The sequence below is a fragment of the Callorhinus ursinus genome, unplaced genomic scaffold (assembly GCF_003265705.2).
Source record: "Callorhinus ursinus isolate GAN/ISIS: 27379988/994484 unplaced genomic scaffold, GSC_fseal_2.0 scaffold1, whole genome shotgun sequence".
NCBI lineage: Eukaryota > Metazoa > Chordata > Mammalia > Carnivora > Otariidae > Callorhinus > Callorhinus ursinus.
The window spans coordinates 120,947,131-120,965,763 of record NW_027397063.1 but is presented as its reverse complement, the minus strand read 5'-3'; the positions used below and the strand labels follow the sequence as shown (position 1 = coordinate 120,965,763).

The 18,633-nt window shown below is 40.9% G+C and overlaps 1 protein-coding gene across 1 annotated transcript in view; it reads left to right on the top strand.

Moving 5' to 3' along the window:
* The first annotated feature begins 5,182 nt into the window (after positions 1-5,182).
* The window catches only part of COL6A6 (collagen type VI alpha 6 chain), a 105,664-nt gene continuing 92,213 nt past the window's right edge, over positions 5,183-18,633 (top strand). Inside the window, exons 1-7 of the mRNA XM_025867218.2 lie at positions 5,183-5,243; positions 7,550-8,146; positions 9,427-10,047; positions 11,145-11,705; positions 12,484-13,041; positions 15,408-15,983; positions 18,032-18,601. Of these exons, the coding sequence (XP_025723003.2) occupies positions 5,183-5,243; positions 7,550-8,146; positions 9,427-10,047; positions 11,145-11,705; positions 12,484-13,041; positions 15,408-15,983; positions 18,032-18,601 (3,544 nt within the window). The remainder of the gene's footprint in view (positions 5,244-7,549; positions 8,147-9,426; positions 10,048-11,144; positions 11,706-12,483; positions 13,042-15,407; positions 15,984-18,031; positions 18,602-18,633) is intronic.

Below are 18,633 nucleotides of genomic sequence, written 5' to 3'. Positions count from 1 at the left end.
TTGTACCTATCCCAGCCTGTACAAATGCTATGGCTGGGAAGTGTGTGAGGGAAGGACTTGAGGACAGGGAGTACACAGAACTCCTTTCCAGGGTATTCCTTAGCCAGGTCTTGTCTAGATTGCTCTCCTCACAAGCTGTCCCGTTGTAAAGATGGCAATAACAAGAATAAAAATGACAGCTATCATTTGTTTAATATCTATGGCAAGGCAGAGGCTGCACCAACTCCTGTATATGTATCATCAGTCCGTGTAACTGCCACAGCAGTCCCTTGAGTGGATGTGGGTCCTAACACCTTTTTATAGATGAGAGATAGGTACAAAGGGATTACATTACTTGCCTGGTCACTCAGTTAGTGGGCCACCCAAGCAGGATTTTAATCAGGTAGTCTGATGCCAGACCCTGTCTGTGAGTTTGACCATGAGGCTACACAGCCTACATACAGCTGGATCATTGAATAATTCCAGTGTGACCGCACAGTCATTATTGGAATGAGTCCCCTTGCGCCTCGGGAATTTTCCTATGCCCTAATCACAAATTCTTTCCTGCCCCTACTATTTTGTGCTATCCTACCATTACAAGTGTTGGGAGCTTCCTTGGCTTGAGGGACATTTAATTCTGTAGCAAATAAACCCAATAATCTATACTGGAAAACACAATAGTAATTTACACTAGCCGTGATTTAACAGAAGTAGGTATACCAACACATTCATGGGGCAGCCCCTTTCCACACAGTCATGGGGTCCCCAGGCCATTGTCAACATTTGTTTTTTGAGGTTGTCTCCGTTCCAGCCAACTGGAAGGGAAAAGGTGATGGGAGAGCGCCCTGTGGGTATAAAGCCAGGCTGGGAAGTGGGTGATATCATTTCCGCTCATGTTCTCCTGGCCAGAATGCCATCATTTAGCCCTTGCAACTGGGTCTTGGGACAGGCCATCCCCAGCTTGCAGACATGGTGCGGTGACAACTCTGCAATGCAGGAGGGGCAGCACAAATGTATATATACCACATCTTCTTTATCCATTCATCCATCAATGGACATCTGGGCTCTTTCCATAATTTGGCTATTGTTGATATTTATATTCATCAGTAAAATGGGTGTTTAATTTTCCTTTCTCATACTGTCCTTGTCTAATTTACATATCAAGATTTTATAGGCCCCCAAAAAAGGAAATGGCTAATATTCCTCCTTTTCTGGTCTCTGAAAGAATTTGTGGAAGATTCAAATGATATGTTTCTTTTTTTTTAAGATTTTATTTATTTATTTGACAGAGAGAGATAGCGAGAGCAGGAACACAAGCAGAGGGAGTGGGAGACGGAGAAGCAGGCTTCCCGCGGAGCAGGGAGCCTGATGCGGGACCCGATCCCAGGACCCTGGGATCATGACCTGAGCCGAAGGCAGACATTTAATGACTGAGCCACCCAGGCGCCCAAATGATATGTTTCTTGAAAGTTTGGAACTTGCCAGTAAAATCACGTAGGCTTGGAGTTTTCTGTGAATATTTTTAACTACTGCTTCAATTTTTTAAGTCTCTGCCTTATCTATAGTTACGTCTCCTTTTTCATTCATACAGTTATCTGTGTCTTCTCTCTTTTTTTATTAGTCTTGTGAGGTGGGTGTTTTCAATTCTTGAGTTTCTTTTATCTTTGTTTTTTAGTTGCTGATTTCTGCTCAAATTTTTAGTATTTTTATATTTCTTTTGGATTTACTCTATATTTTCCTCATTTTTAAGTGGGTCATTTAACTCCCAGATTAAATAAAATAAGGTTTGCCTTATTGAAATTTCAGTCCCCTTATGTTGACGTCCTTGGGTCTGGAAGGATTCCAGCAGAGCTTCTGACCCAGAAGGGGTCAATAACTGAGACCTGCTCCTTCTCTTGCTGTCGTAGTCCCTCTAACACAGGACCTGCACAGGTGGTTGTCTAAAGACGACTTTCCTCCCTAAGACTGTTTCAGAACATGTGCTTGATATTTCAGTGTGCTCTTGGCTTAACTGGTCTTAGTCAAATAGTACTTCTAGTACTATTTGTTAGATCAAAGAACAGTCAATGTATGACAGTTGGAATTTGGAGGATGTAATCCCTTGTGCTTCAGATTAGGAACCCACAGAAGTGAGGTGGGGTGTCCAGTGACACAACCACTGAGGAACAGAGTGAAACCCAGGTCATGAGACTGTGCTCTTTCCACTGAATCAAGCATTCCTCCACACACACGAGTGTCAATTTTACAAAATGGCAAGGTCCTAATGACCTTGTTCAATATGATCAGTCTACGCAGCCTCTCTTTGTGATTCTAGAAACTGCAATTAGGAAAAACATGACATTAGTAAAACTACAGCTTGCTTGCCCCAAGAGTGCTTGTGTGTTTTGTATTGCTTACCATCATTGATTCACTGTTTATTTGTTCCAATTGTGTGCCAAGGATTTGTGCTGTAGCATTTCAGTGTGAACGTTGTCTCTCTTTGGATATTTTTCTATCTACCTTTTGATTTCTGAGAAGTAGAACGGCTGAAGAAAGGGAAATAGTGGAAGAGATTGGGGGGGCTGGTAAATAAGCAAATGACAATTTATCCTGAACTTTGCAGCACAGACCCAGTATTGTTTCTTACAGTGCAACCGCTGACAATATTCTTGTTTCTAAAAAATAAAATCCATATGGTTGGAAATGATGTATCTTGCAAGCTCATTTTAAAGGAAAAAATGGCATTTATCTTAATTTTGCTGAAGTCTCTTTAGTATCCCTTCTGGGCTGTTAATATTTTTTTGAAGACATGTCCTAGATTATGAATTGGCTTGCATGGGGCAGAGGTCTCCCTGAAACCCCTTGTTCTTAATAGCCTCAAGAGAGGTGTTGCACAAGTTCTAAACATTCTGGGTTTGAAGCCAAGGGTTTGGTGGCTGTGTTGCTTTTGCAGCTGTGGTTTAAATTAGAAACATTCTACGTTCTCAACAGAAAATTTACAGAGATCCAGATTTTTTAAAGCTTTTTATAGCATACAATTTCCAGAAGAAGTAGATTGGCTTCAGCTTGTTTGATTCAGAATAAATGAATTACAGCAAAATTTAGATTAAAGAGAACTGTACCTTTGGGAGTATTTCTATAACAATCAATCTCATTGTTAAGATGGAGTGTACAATGAATTTAAATTTTATGTTGTTACTTTAAGTAAATCTCTCCTTTGTTCTCTACTCATGTCTTTGGGTATTTTTTTAATTGTTTTTAAATATTCAGATATTTAAAAATTTATGTAAATCCTGGTCATGTCTGGGAGTAGAACAGCAAACAGATTATAGGCAGTTCATCCATGTTTTGATGTGGTCAAAATGATCCCAAGTCTTCTAAGCATGAGCTTGGAGGCTTAGCCCACTACAAGTCTTACCATATACACAAAACACGGCACATACACACTTTAAGAGAAACTTTTGCATGTGGATTCCACACTGTATAGCTTTGTAACACACCAGATTTGGGATTCCATTTAAAGGGTGCAAGAAAGTTATTTCACAAGATGCTATTCTGAAGAACTCAACTTTTATTGTATCACTGGTATTGATCATCTGCATGGGGAAATTTCCAGATGCTTCATGCTGCTTTGGGATTATTGTGGCCTTTCCTAATCCTCACTTTTCTATCCAGGTTTTAACTTTCAGAAAGAAACTTGGAGACACTTTTCATGTTCACAATGTTGAGTTTGGGATGCAGGGTAACAGAGTTTGCAAAGACGGATTTTTGTGGGCTGTACATCCAGCTGTGGCCCATTTTATCAATGTAATTGAGCTTATTACTTACTTCTGCTTTATGAATGTTTCCTTATCTGCAAAATAAGAATAATATCACCTGCTACTAGGTTTGTTATCAATATCAAATAGGAAAACAAATGTAAGGCAGTTAGCACAGGGCATGACACATAGCAAAGGCTCAACAAATGTTGGAATTTGTTGTTGTTATACACATTTGTAGAAAATTTGCAGATATTACGAATTGGTTTTCATTTTGGGCAATCCGTGTTAGGACTAACATGCCTCTAAAATGGAAGGGTTGAACTAAAAACAACCTCTTATGAGCCCCTTCCAGTTCACTGATTACCTCGGAATAAGTTGATAAATTGACTTACAGCCTGAAAAGTTTATATCATCTAGGCTTATGAAGGAAGAAAGCAGAGTTCCAAATTCCAGAATGTCAGAGGGATGATGGAGTAGGTGAGGAAATGGGGATGGAATTTCGCGTGGCACAGGTCCCTTTTCTGAAGGGGTGAAGTACTAAGCACTAGGGCCCTGCCTGACAAGGAGTGAGAGAGCCATATATAATATTGCAAATTCATGTTTGAGTAAGAATTCAGCAAGAACAGAGATACTAGTTTATTAATATGGATCAATTGATTTTTCACTGAGTGGATGAATGAATGAATAAATGAACCCAACTTGCTTCATAAAAATATTTATTTTCAGTATCTTTAATATTTTATTTCATTCTATGAAATGAGTAATTCTAGATGGCTGAAAATGCTTTAAGTCAAAGTAGAATTGGAAAACCCTTGCCTCACACAGTTCTAGGTAGTTGGAAGTAAATTGGTGCAAACTGAGTCATTTGGAGGAGCAAGATATCATTATGGAAAATGGAGGGCCACTACTTTTATGTCTTCTCTCAAATTTAAGGATAAAGAGAAATGGTTAGTGTAGGAAAAGGAAAAAACAAGGAATTTTGACCAAATCTAAAAATACTTACTGCTCAAATATGAAACACACCTACATGTTCATGATAGAGAAATTACAAATCAAGTCTTAGACTGTGTCCCAGCCATGAATTCTGAACTGTCTTGGCAGTGAAAGGACCAAGGGTAACACTAGGGTATGGGGAAAATGAGTAATAGAGACACAAAATATTGTTGGAACTAGAATGCATCCGGCTACCTCCATTGAAATCCAAAATTTCATGTTTCTACAGGGTCTTAGACCAGGAAAAACTTTTATGATTGTGTAAATGCTTGTGGATCTTTTTCCCTAAGGTACTTCACGGATCAGAAACTCAGGGATTCTGCCTTCTATTGCATCCAGTTTGCTATAAAATTTTGTGTGCTCCTATGTGTGTGTCTTGATTCCAAAATAATATCCACAACAATTTTAGGTGTTTATATTTTTGCCTTTCAGATTTCAAGTTGGAAAATATTTTAGGTCATAATATGAAAATGCTGCTGATTTTGTTCCTCATAATAATTTGTTCCCATGTCTCTACGAACAAAGATCCTGGTAAGTAAAAAAAAAAAAAAAAGGAAAGAATTATTTTCCTTAATTTTCATTATGGAAAATAGATAATATGATTTGACCTACTTAAAAGTTAAGAGTTTTGCTTTTATTTGATTTTGATGGTGGTAAAGGTATGGATAGTAGCTCAATTTCTTTTTTATGTCAACCTGTGTTCCTTTAAAGATCATTTGTTTCTGGACCTTATTCCTTGGTTATGATACAAAGATATAAGAGCTGTTATTTTGTCCTCGATTTCAACCCCTGCGAGGTCTGTTGGGAGTTTGCATGAAAATCCTATCTTTTAATATTAGATTCAGGCCTGGAAAATTTGGCATGTCTCTTCCTAGCTCATTTGTGCCAAAACATTGTCTTAGTTAAGTATCCAGATTTTGCTCCAGTTTAAAATGTTTGCTTATTGTAAAGGAAGTGCTTTTGCCCTGAAGAGAAAGCTCCATAGCTGTCTGTCAGTAGTCTTTGTCCAGTGGACATGAAGTCAAAGTACTGGCATACCCTTCACTGCCACCACCGCCTCTAAATAGTGAGTTCTCACACTGGCCACTTCATGTCCGAGGCCACCTATATTGGCTTTCACAGTTTTCTCAAGGACTCTGACCTTGGAAGCAAGTCAAGACCTTCTGAAGACAGAAACTAGACTTTGTTCTATAAACATGTTCCTTTGCTATCTCACTGGGCTTGATATTAAGCTTTTTAAAGAGAAGCAGTGCTTTTCCCCCACTGTCCCATGGTTCAGAAATAATGTTGGACCATATCAGAACATGACTCTATCTCATGTGCTAGTTGTCTACATTTCCTTTCTCCACAGGAGGAGTGGGGGATTATTCATGAATAGAAAGATCACTTTTGATCACAAGTCAAGCCATCCTGGGCAGGGCTCCCCTGACAGTCCTCACAGGGGTTCCAGCCTTCTCTTGGAAGACATTGTTAATTCACCCTCACTTATTTCTTCCCTTAAAGTCACTGCTGGGTATATGGTCATCAAAGGAGTCTCAAACTGGTTGAAATTAGGTTCTTTACAAGACAGGAAAGAATATTATCCTCTATGCCTTGATCAAACTGCTATCAAGAGAACGAAATCACACGTGGGGTGCCAACGCCTGTTTCCTAGCAATTGTAGACAGGAAGAGGTAGAAGTTACTTTAATTTCATTAGAATTTATCTCACAACCACTTCAGCTCATCAGAATCTGAATGAGAAAGAACTGTAGATATTTTCTAGTTGAATCCACTCATTTTTAAAGGTGAGGAACCCGGGGCCCAAGTATGTTGAATGGTTTGACAGAGTGGGTGGAGTTAGCTGATAACAAAGTCAGGACTTCGGTTCTTTGTTCCATTATACCGTATTTTCTTAAAGCTACACCATCAAACAGATAGACCGTTCCCTCTCTTCCCCAGACAGGAAATAGATCTTCTACTAAAGTGGGGAGAACTCTGAATTCAAACCAGCAGATCACCAATAAACAACATTTTTGTGCTTAAACCCAGTGATTCTCTATCAGATAAAAATCTCATTTTGTATACCTAGCATTGAAACTGGCATTGAATGCAGCCTTAAAAGTTCAACAAAATATTGTATTCCTATATAAAAATTATGATGTTACTACTAACTGAGACTATAATCCCCTTCCTAGCTTAAGGCATTCTGGTTTCTATCAAGTTTTACTTATGTAAGAGTAAATTGACCAATTATAATGTTTACTCATATGGTTCATCAAAAAATATTATAAAGAACTTTAAATTTGACACATTTTTGTGATTTTTAGGTATTTTTTAAACATCAATTTAACACTTGGGAATACAAAACTAATAGGATGTAAGTTAATCAGATCACTGTTGCATTGCTTAAAGAGGAATCACAATGAAAGAGTATCATTCAGATTTCTCCATTCTAACAAATTCAAAGCAATGTGATTCTCAATTAAAATTTTTATTGATATAAATGGAGATCAAATTCTAAAAGCAAAAAAGGGGGGGTGAATCAGCCACTAAAGGTATAAAAACCCAGGATTTTTTTTACTTCTGTAAATTTATCTATTTCTAATTAATTCCATACAAAAGTAATGCTTAATTTGTGATGAGTTCAAATGAGAGGGTGTATGGAAGGAATCAGCCCAAGAAATAGAGATTTCTTTTCTTGAGAGAATGTTAATTTCAGGCTATTATTTTCAGTTCATTGGGAAGGTATTAAACATACAAATAAAGGAGAGTAAGTTTTTCTACAAATGGTTGGCATTCAACGGGGTAGTAAATTTCTAAAATTTTTGCTTTGTTTATATGTTTCTGGGTTTGTAGGCCCTGAGTATGCAGATGTCGTGTTTCTGGTGGACAGCTCTGATCACCTGGGAACTAACTCCTTCCCCTTTGTGAAAGCGTTCATCAACAAAATGATCAGCAGTCTGCCCATAGAGGCCCACAAGTACCGTGTGGCCCTGGGCCAGTACAGCGACCAGCTCCACAGTGTGTTCCAGCTGAGCACCTTCAAGAGCAGGAACCCCATGCTGAACCACCTCAAGAAGAACTTCGGCTTCATTGGCGGCTCCCTGAGGATGGGCAGCGCTCTCCGGGAGGCTCACAGGACCTACTTCTCTGCACCGGCCAGCAGGAGGGACAGGAAGCAGTTTCCCCCAATTCTGGTGGTCCTGGCTTCCGCGGAGTCTGAGGATGACGTGGAAGAGGCCTCCAAGGCCCTGCAGAGAGATGGGGTGAGGATCGTCTCTGTGGGGCTGCAGGATGCTTCTGAGGAGGAGCTGAAGGCCATGGCCACTGCTCAGTTCCATTTCAAGCTCCGGTCGGTCAGGGACCTTGGCACATTTTCCCAAAACATGACACAGATCATCAAGGAAGCCACCCAGTACAGGGATGGAGCAGCTGATGATATTCTTGTAGAAGGTGGGTTTAGGGCACATGTATAGGAATGATGATTAAATTTAAATGCTTTTGAAAAATCAGTATGGGAAGAGGATTGAAACTATGAACACCCCTTTCCCCAAAAGCCGGGCTGCGTTTTCAGATGTTAAATATTCATATGTTCAAGGGGACCCAATGATTGTGGCCATTGTAAATCCAGTGAACCCACAAGTCTTGACTTTCTATGTCTCACTTATGTTGCATGTCATCGACACATCTTAAAATTCAGGGACACCTCCCTAACACCCAGCTTATCTCGGAGGTTTTGGCCTCCCTGGGCTTTTGTTGCTATGTAGTTTTATTCCTGGCTCATTTAAAAGGTAAATTTTCCTAAAGAAATCCTTGCCTGCTGAAACCACATAACACAATCATGGAATGTTAGGGCTAGAAACAACTTCAGGTAGACCAAACTCCTGCTTCTACAGAGAGAAGCTTGCAGGGATCCTTTGAGGTGACATGGCCTGGCCCCAGGCCAGGCTGCCATTTGAAATTGGGTAGATCAGGCCCCTGGGTTCCCCAGGCCCTCAGAGCTACAGCCCCATACTGCCTCCCTCCTGCTGCTCAGCTTCCCTGGGTTCTCTTCCACCTCCAACTTGCTGTCCGGCTCTGTCCTCTTGTATTAATAAGAATGGCCAGGTGTTTATGAACATCATTCAGGTGAGGGGCAGGAGAGAGCCAGTAAAAAACAATTTGCTCAAACTGTGCAAGTATAAATAAGTAACGTAGGAAACTCACATTATTGCCAGTTAAATCCATTTGAACGAGACAGTATAATTGTCTAATTGATAATGGAGAATGCTTTTCTTATTTATTCTAGGAAAATATGAATCCTCTTATAAGCCTCTTTCCCAAATAAAATAATGGAAAGTGCAATTGCTAGCCCATTACCATAACAAGAATATTTGGACTCTACCTATTGATTTTAATGACATTTTAATTATGATCACAGTAACAGCTGTTCACTGAGCAACTTTTATGTACCTGGCCCCATGCTAAGCACATTATCACATGTAATCCCCATCACAATTTCATGAGATAAATACTGTTTTTACAGATAAGGCAATTAAAGCTGGGAGTTGAGCTAAGGTCTAGTATTTGAATCTAGGACCTTGTGATCTCAGCTTCATGATCCTTTTGTGCACGGCCTTCTTTCTTTAAGTGTGTAACCAGGTTCTGGTAGTTGTTCTCTGTGCCTTGTAATGCTGAGCAGAGATGCCAAACCTCCAGCTAAAGTTGTGCTTGTTCATTCCTTGTCCATGCAGTTTGCCAAGGCCCGTCTGTGGCAGATGTGGTGTTCCTGCTGGATGTGTCTGTCAATGACAGCCAGGAGAACTTTGAATATCTTAAGGAATTCCTGGAAGAGAGTGTATCTGCTCTTGACATAAAGGAAAACTGCATGAGGGTTGGCCTCGTGACCTACAGCAATGAGACAAAAGTGATAAATTCACTCAGCAGGGGCGTAAATAAGTCAGAGGTTCTCCAGAATATTCAGAACCTCTCTCCCCGGGCTGGGAAGGCTTACACAGGAGCTGCCATCAGAAAGATCAGGAAGGAAGTGTTCAGTGCACGCAATGGCAGTCGGAAGAATCAGGGGGTGCCCCAGATTGCCGTGCTGGTGACCCACAGACCCTCAGAGGATAACGTGACCAAGGCAGCCGTGAACCTCCGGCGCGAGGGCGTGACCATTTTCACCATGGGCATCGAGGGGGCCAGCGACAGCCAGCTAGAAAAGATCGCCTCTCACCCTGCCGAGCAGCACGTGTCCAAACTGAAAACCTTCTCTGACCTGGCCGCTCACAACCAGACGTTTCTGAAGAAGCTGCGGAACCAGATAACACACACAGTCTCTGTTTTTTCAGAGCGCACTGAAACTCTCAAATCCGGTAAAGTCCTTAGCTGAGAGAAGAATGATTCAGAGCCTTTTCTTGTCTCCTGTCTCTCAGGTATCCTACGTAGAGAAGGGGTTGGCAGGGGATGCTGTGGGTAGGGAGAATAAGTTCCTGATTCCCTACCTTTGCTTGCTCATAGGAAGTGTAAACTGGGGGAGAATGAAAGCCATTGAGGTGCTGGAATGGGGAAGAGGGATTTCCCTTTTTACTTGCTCTTTTGTGCAGCTTTACCAGGATTCTTCATGACTTCTAAACACCCCAGAGCACCATCCTTTGTTATATTTCTGCCTTTTACTTTTTCCTTTTTCTCCTTTGCCTCTTGTGTTCCCCTGCTCTTGCCTTTACTTTTTTTTCTTTTTGAACTTTTCCCTCCTTTTCTCCCACTATCCTCAAATTCCAACTTGGAGAAGAAACCGGAAGCATGATTTGGTTTGAGGACTGAGTGATTTGTTGTGAAATGCTATTCTGCTATCTGTGAGTTTGGAGAGACGGAGAGTGATGCATTTTAAATATTTCACATATACACATGCGTACTATATAATTTATGTGTGCGTATATATGTATACATTCATCAACAAAAATTTCTAGCATGTTTACTATAAAAGCGTCCTTGTTCTACGCAAATAAGGCCATTGACGATACCCCTAGGTTTGTGAATTGGCTAGGAGTAGATGAGGAGTAGTTTGTTCAAGTTTTCAAAAAAGAAAGCTCCTCTGTCCACAATATGCCATTAAATACCTTCTGTTTCCCAGCATACCGCTTGCCTGTTTGCTAAGCAGTTATTCACTAATGAGGAAAGTAACTTGTAAAAATCATCTTCAAGTTTTCTTTCTAATCTTTTATTGTATCCAGATTTGCTCTGATTCATGACCGAGAACTATCCAAATAGTCTTAAACTGTCAGAAGCAATTCATTTGGCCCACGTGATGCTAAGATTTCCCTACATTAGGCTAGCAGAGTATCTTTTACGCCTGGAAGCTATTTTCCATTTTTCTGTCTGAAGACACTTGCACTGTTCTACTTCCCATCTCTTCCCATTCCTTCTTCACACTTGCCTCAGGGCCACAGCCAACTTTCTGGTTCCATTTTAGGTTGTGTGGATACTGAAGAAGCAGACATTTATCTCCTCATTGATGGCTCTGGAAGCACCCAGGCCACAGACTTCCACGAAATGAAGACCTTCCTGTCAGAGGTGGTAGGGATGTTCAACATCGCTCCCCAAAAGGTGCGGGTTGGGGCTGTCCAGTACGCTGACAGCTGGGACTTGGAATTTGAGATCAATAAATACACTAACAAGCACGACTTGGGAAAGGCCATCGAGAACATCCGGCAGATGGGTGGGAACACAAACATGGGGGCAGCCCTGAATTTCACACTAGGGCTTTTGCAAAAAGCAAAGAAGCAGCGAGGAAACCGAGTGCCTTGTCATCTTGTTGTCCTGACGAATGGCATGTCCAAGGATAGCATCTTGGAGCCTGCTAACAGACTGAGAGAAGAACTCATTCGTGTCTATGCCATTGGGGTCAAGGAGGCCAACCAAACACAACTGCGAGAAATTGCAGGCGAGGAGAAGAGGGTATACTACGTGCATGACTTCGATGCTTTGAAAGACATAAGAAACCAAGTTGTTCAAGAAATCTGTGCTGAAGAAGGTAGGGGACATGGTAGTTTTACCTTTTGACTTCAGCTCATAAGTTACCTCCCTGCGGTATGATATCCCTTATTTAGACAAACAGCATAAATTTCCAGGTCAAGGTTTGTTGACTTGTGTAGCTGTGTTTGTTCTCCAGAGCAAAACTAGGAGCCCATTCTAGTGTTGTTCTAATTAATATCTGAAGCATAAGAAAGATGTTTGAAGGAGTTCTCCCTAGTAAATATTGATTAGCCTCTTCCCACAAATCCCTGCTAGGATAGACTTATAATTAGACACTGCAAATGATTTCTGATTTTGAAGGAGTACCTCAGGTTATTTAAATTGCTTTTTAATAAAACTTTTATGAAACCTTTTAGAACTCTATCAGTAGTCTTCAACCAGGGGTGATTTTGGCCACCTTGGGGGATATCTTCAATGTCTAGAGAAATTTTTGGTTGTCATAACTGAGTGAGTGTTCCTGGTATCTAACAGGTAGGGGTCGGGATACTGCTAAATGTCCATGCATTATAGGATACTGTAGGACTGCCCTCCACAATAAAAATCATCCAGCCCAAATTGTCAATAGTGCTGAAGATGTCCTGAATTATATATTAATAACAAATAACAGAGTAGTCTTGTTTTTATTGCCTTCAGTGCTTTATTTACTTGCTAGCAATCCTTACCAAGCTCACACTTAACTTCAATATAGAATTATTTGTGTTTTGGATTTTCTTGTTTACCATTAATCTTTTTACCCGAAGCCACCTTGAGTAAACTTCTTGCCTTCTCCCATACAGCCTGCAAAGAGATGAAAGCGGACATCATGTTTCTGGTGGACAGTTCTGGCAGTATAGGACTTGAAAATTTCATCAAAATGAAAACATTTATGAAAAACCTGGTGAGCAAATCTCAGATTGGGCCAGATCGGGTACAAATCGGTGTAGTCCAGTTCAGCGACATCAATAAGGAGGAATTTCAGCTCAACAGATATATGTCCCAAAATGAGATTTCAGATGCAATAGACCGGATGACTCATATTGGAGAAACCACCTTGACTGGTAGTGCCCTGACCTTTGTGTCTCAGTACTTCAGCCCTGCCAAGGGGGCCCGGCCCAATGTTAGAAGGTTTCTCATCCTCATCACTGACGGTGAAGCTCAGGACATAGTCAAGGACCCAGCAGTAGCACTTCGACAAGAAGGCATAATTATCTACTCTGTCGGGGTGTTTGGTTCCAATGTCACCCAGCTCGAGGAAATCAGCGGGAGGCCAGAGATGGTTTTTTATGTTGAGAATTTTGATATTCTGCAGCACATTGAAGATGATCTTGTTTTTGGAATATGCAGCCCCCGTGAAGGTAGGTGTCCTGCACTAGTGGGATTATCCAAACATACATCCATGTTAGCCATTATGTCTGGAATTAAGTAGAATACTATTTGAACATTGCAAACTTTTTGCTTAATTGAAATGTTCATCCTAGTAGATTTTGACCTACATATTAAAAAATGCTCCTTTCCTCAACAGAACTGTTGAATTAATATAGAGCAATTTTGGTCCACCTAGATTGTTTCCCTTTTGTAGGCAGAGAGCCTTAAGGCGATATCTTAGGTCTGATTCCCTGGAAGCAGAAGCTGAGTCAGGGGTTCTTGTGGAAGTGATTTATTGAAGAGGCATTTTCAGAAGGGGAGTAAGGATTGCAGGATGGGGCACGTGTAGGACTTAAGCAAGGAGGTGGTCTCAGCTAGAGTATAGCTTCAGCCCAATCCCATGGGGAACTCTAGAGCATGAATTATACCACAGAGTCTGTCCACCTGGAGGCAAGGGGCCAGCCTCCTAGAACCTGTGTCCTTGGGCTCCATGTGAGGCAAGCAATACAAGAGCATAACCTCCCGAGCAAGGTGGCTCCCCTTTGACCTAACATCCAATGTAGATGTTTGTTTGTTTTTACAATATTTGAAAACCAATACTTCTATAAACTGAGATAATGTTGGTAAAAACACTGTGATATTAAAAGAGGAGTATAGTATGGGAACTTGAACCATGGATGCCTCAAAGGAAGTAAATAGTATAGTCCCCATCCTCCTTCCATGAAACTGCAGAGTCATACAAGTTACAAAACAAGTTCAGCAAATGTAAGGGACTGATTTACACTATGATCCATGGGCCTTGATGACAGAGACATTTTGAAAAATCTCTACGAAGGAGATGAATCTTTTTTTTTTTTTAAGATTTTATTTATTCATTTGTGAGAGAGACAGAGAGATAACAAGCAGAGGGAGAGGGAGAAGCAGACTCCCTGCTGAGCAAGGAGCCCGATGTGGGACTCGATCCCAGTACCCTGGGATCATGACCTGAGCCGAAGGCAGACGCTTAACCATCTGAGCCACCCAGGCGCCCAAAGAAGGAGATGGATCTTAACGGAGTTTTGAGGAAAGAGAGGAACCATGTTTTTCAAATCACAGTTCTGTTCAATTTCCACTGGAAGGTTTGGTGATTGTGGGTAGCCTGTGCTCTGTGAAAAATATACCTGGATTGTATTTCCTGATAATTCTACGCAGAACGAATCTGAACTCTTCAAAGTGTGCCAACACTGAGAAATCTACCTCCCCCGCCCAGTCCCTTGGGTAATCCAGGGAGGCTCCTCAGGGTAGCCAAAAGCCAGAGAGATGTAGTGTCTTCTTTTTTAGAACCAGCCTTTCTTGAGAATTTGGTTTATGGCTATGTACAACCTGGCCTCTAGTCAGTGGGGTAGTTACATTGGCTCTAGAGTTTTCAACAGCCCTGCCACATAGCAAGCAGGTGGCTGGCAGAGGAAGGAAATAGGATGAGCCTCTAGGGAAGATGGCTACTCTGTTGCCATTTCATTTCTCCAGAACTGGTGAGTTAATATTTGGAACATACCTTTCCAAGGCCTATAGAGAGACTGTGCTACATAAGGACTAAATCATTAACCAACTGACATTCCACTTCTCCAGAATGAATGAGTTGGAATTTGGAACTCTGCACCTTTAGATAGAATATGTTACACACACATGGATTAAGTATTAGTGGGGTCTTTCCTGCTTTACTTTTCCATGCCATTGACCCAAAGTTTGAAAAGTTAACAGGTGTGTCATGCTAGGACCACTGAGTTAGGCCAAGTGTGAATTGGGCTTATTTCTATGATGAGGCCCAACAATGAAAATAGATAATGTTCAGGAAAGTTAAAAAGGGAGGAAATGTAACCTTGAAGAATTAGCTATCATAAAACTGTGGGAAAAATATACAGTGTTGCCAAATTCATTTTCATGTGGTCATTTCCTGAAGGTTTATCTTAAGAATAAAATCTCCTCCCTGGGCTTAAAAAAAAAAAAAGAATTTGTGTACATGAAAGCACATGTTGAAGAAACTATACAGGAGAATTTCTGCAGAATTCTATTTTTTCCTTTTTGTCCAAAGCATTTGAAGTGTTCATTCCTATGATCCTGTGACTATTGCCCCCCTCATACCTCCTACAGTAGGCTTCATGTCTGCCTTGTCCTAAAAGCTTACCTTACTATTTCTACATACTGGCAGCACAAACGTATGTGTATTGTCTGTTACCCAGGGAATGGACATTCTAATGTACAGCTTGATCCCATGCAGACAAGACCCTGGTAATTAAAAAAACAGGTGTGGGAGGAAGAGTCTCCCATGATGTCCAAAGCTAATCTCGTGTGGTTTTCCTTTTTCCTCCTCTTTTAGAATGCAAGAGGATTGAAGTTTTGGATGTTGTGTTTGTAATTGACAGCTCTGGAAGCATTGACCATGATGAATATAATATCATGAAAGACTTTATGGTTGACTTGGTGAAAAAAGCTGATGTTGGCAAGAATCAGGTCCGGTTTGGGGCTCTGAAGTATGCTGATGACCCAGAGGTGCTGTTTTATCTGGGTGACCTTGGCACAAAATGGGAGGTGATTTCGGTGCTCCAGAAGGACCAGCCCATGGGGGGCAATACTTACACTGCCGAGGCCTTAGGCTTCTCAGACCACATGTTCAGTGAAGCCCGAGGCAGCCGTCTGCAAAAAGGGGTCCCCCAAGTCCTCATTGTGATCACCGATGGGGAATCCCATGATGCTGATAAGCTCAATGCCACAGCCAAGGCCTTGAGGGACAAAGGCATTCTTGTCCTGGCTGTGGGGATTGCTGGTGCTAATCCCGTGGAGCTGCTAGCCATGGCAGGATCAAGTGACAAGTACTTCTTTGTGGAGACGTTTGGAGGCCTGAAGGGGATATTTTCAGATGTGTCAGCGAGTGTATGTAACTCTTCAAAAGTAGGTAAGATTTGTCAATTAAATTTTTCTTTATTTTGTTTTTTTTTAATTTTTTTATTGTTAGGTTAATCACCATACATTACATCATTAGTTTTTGATGTAGTGTTCCATGATTCATTGTTTGTGCATAACACCCAGTGCTCCACGCAGAATGTGCCCTCTTTAATACCCATCACCAGGCTAACCCATCCCCCCACACCCCTCCCCTCTAGAACCCTCAGTTTGTTTTTCAGAGTCCATTGTCTCTCATGGTTCGTCTCCCCCTCCGACTTACTCCCCTTCATTCTTCCCCTCCTGCTATCTTCTTCTTCTTTTTTTTTCTTAACATATATTGCATTATTTGTTTCAGAAGTACAGATCTGTGATTCAACAGTCTTGCACAATTCACAGTGCTCACCATAGCACATACCCTCCCCAATGTCTATCACCCAGCCACCCCATCCCTCCCACCCCCCACCACTCCAGCAACCCTCAGTTTGTTTCCTGAGATTAAGAATCCCTCATATCAGTGAGGTCATATGATACATGTCTTTCTCTGATTGACTTTAAATAAAATTTTTTTTAAAATTCCTTAGTATTTTTTATTTAGGTGTGTTTTACTAAAATAACTAAGTATTATTAGATGAATTGCTATTAATCCAGGATTCCAACATCTTGGGTATAGTTCCTTATAAAAATTATTTAACTTTTCTGGCTTTCATATGTCTTGCCTCCTTAGAAGACAGCTCCTACCTTTTTCTTTCATAAAACTAATGAAATCTGTTTGGGTCTCACTGAAAACTGGGACAAATCTTAGCTTCTGTTGGCCTGTGCCTAAAATTCAATCTGTCCTTTTAAGCCTGCTGCAGAAGTTGACCTTGATTTTCTGTATTGAAAGTTCTCGCTTGGGTGTGTTAGAAAAAAAAAAAAAGTGCTTTATTTCCCTTATATGAAACTGAAACAGGAATTCAATGAGTTAACTGGTTCCTAAATGATCTATTTACCATATTTCTCTTTATCTCTTCCTTGCTTATCTTGACTGCGGGAATCTCTGATACCTTTAATCTTAGGCTAACAAGAATTAATTAAGTTAAGTCAATGGTGAGATCTCTGGGGGAATTCAAGGAAATGATAATGTTTACCAGAACACACATGAGCATGTGCCAAGCATAACTCATTCATTGGCAGTGGTTTTTCCTGTTCTTTTTGTTTTGTATTTGTTGTATTAATACAAAGCAAGCATCTCTAAACTATATTGCATTGCCCAAAAATATTTTTCTCAAGTACCTATTTTTGCTTATATGCACCAGCAAGCGAACTGAATGAGAGGAAAACAGACACGATATAGGCTGGAAGGCATGATTTTAAAACCTCAGTTCGCCCTGATAATAATCAGAAAAGTATTGCTTGGCTTAACTAGCCATTGAGGCCAAGTGAATCATACAGACCATCTGTCTTTTTGTTTGAGTCCCTAAGTGGCTGTGTGCTATTTTGTTTTCTCTTGCTGTGCTACTACCGTCACTGGGCTTTCTGGAAGGGTTAAGGCTACACTGCAGGTAAGAATGAGTTTTCTGTGGCACCACCCCCATTTCTCTGGCATCTTTGAAAAGAAAATAGTGTAAGGCCAAATGAACCATGAGAGACTATGGACTCTGAGAAACAAACCGAGGGTTCTAGAGGGGAGGGGGTGGGGGGTCAGGTTAGCCTGGGGATGAGTATTAAGGAGGGCACGTATTGAATGGAGCACTGGGTGTTATACGCAAACAAGGAATCATGGAACATGTAATGTATGGTGACTAACATAATAAAATAAAATTTAAAAAATTAAAAAAAAAAAAGACCAAATGGAAATCCCAAGAGAGACCTAAAGGGATGTGTGAGTTGTTTGTGCCTTTATGAATGGATTGTTTTTATTTCCTCTCAATTAATGTGACCACTGGATGGCATATGATAAGAAACCGTCTTCAGAAATAACATTTCTATATAGCTACAAACACATAATCTGCACTGGCCAGGTTAAAGAAAAAATAACCTGATTTTTGTTGTTGTTATTCCCTTTCCTCTTCTTTGTAGATTGTGAAATTGAAAAAGTAGATCTTGTTTTCCTCATGGATGGTTCAAATAGCATTCATCCAGATGACTTCAAGAAGATGAAGGAATTCCTTGCATCTGTTGTTCAAGACTTTGATGTCAGTGTCAACAGAGTACGTATAGGTGCTGCCCAGTTTAGCCATACCTATCGGCCAGAATTTCCACTGGGTACTTTCATAGGCAAAAAGGAGATATCATTTCAGATTGAAAACATCCAGCAGATCTTTGGATACACACACATTGGCGCTGCACTCCGGCATGTGAGGCATTACTTCCAGCCAGACATGGGCAGCCGGATAAATGCAGGTACCCCGCAGGTGTTGCTGGTCCTCACAGATGGCCAGTCCCAAGATGAGGTTGCCCAAGCTGCTGAAGACTTGAGACACAAAGGTATTGACATTTACTCTGTGGGCATTGGGGACGTGGATGATCAGCAGCTCATTCAGATCACCGGGACTGCCGATAAAAAACTAACGGTTCATAACTTTGATGAACTGACAAAGGTCAAAAAAAGGATAGTTCGCAACATCTGTACCTCGGGGGGTGAGAGCAGTAAGTATTTAATGTGTCCTTCATATTTTTTC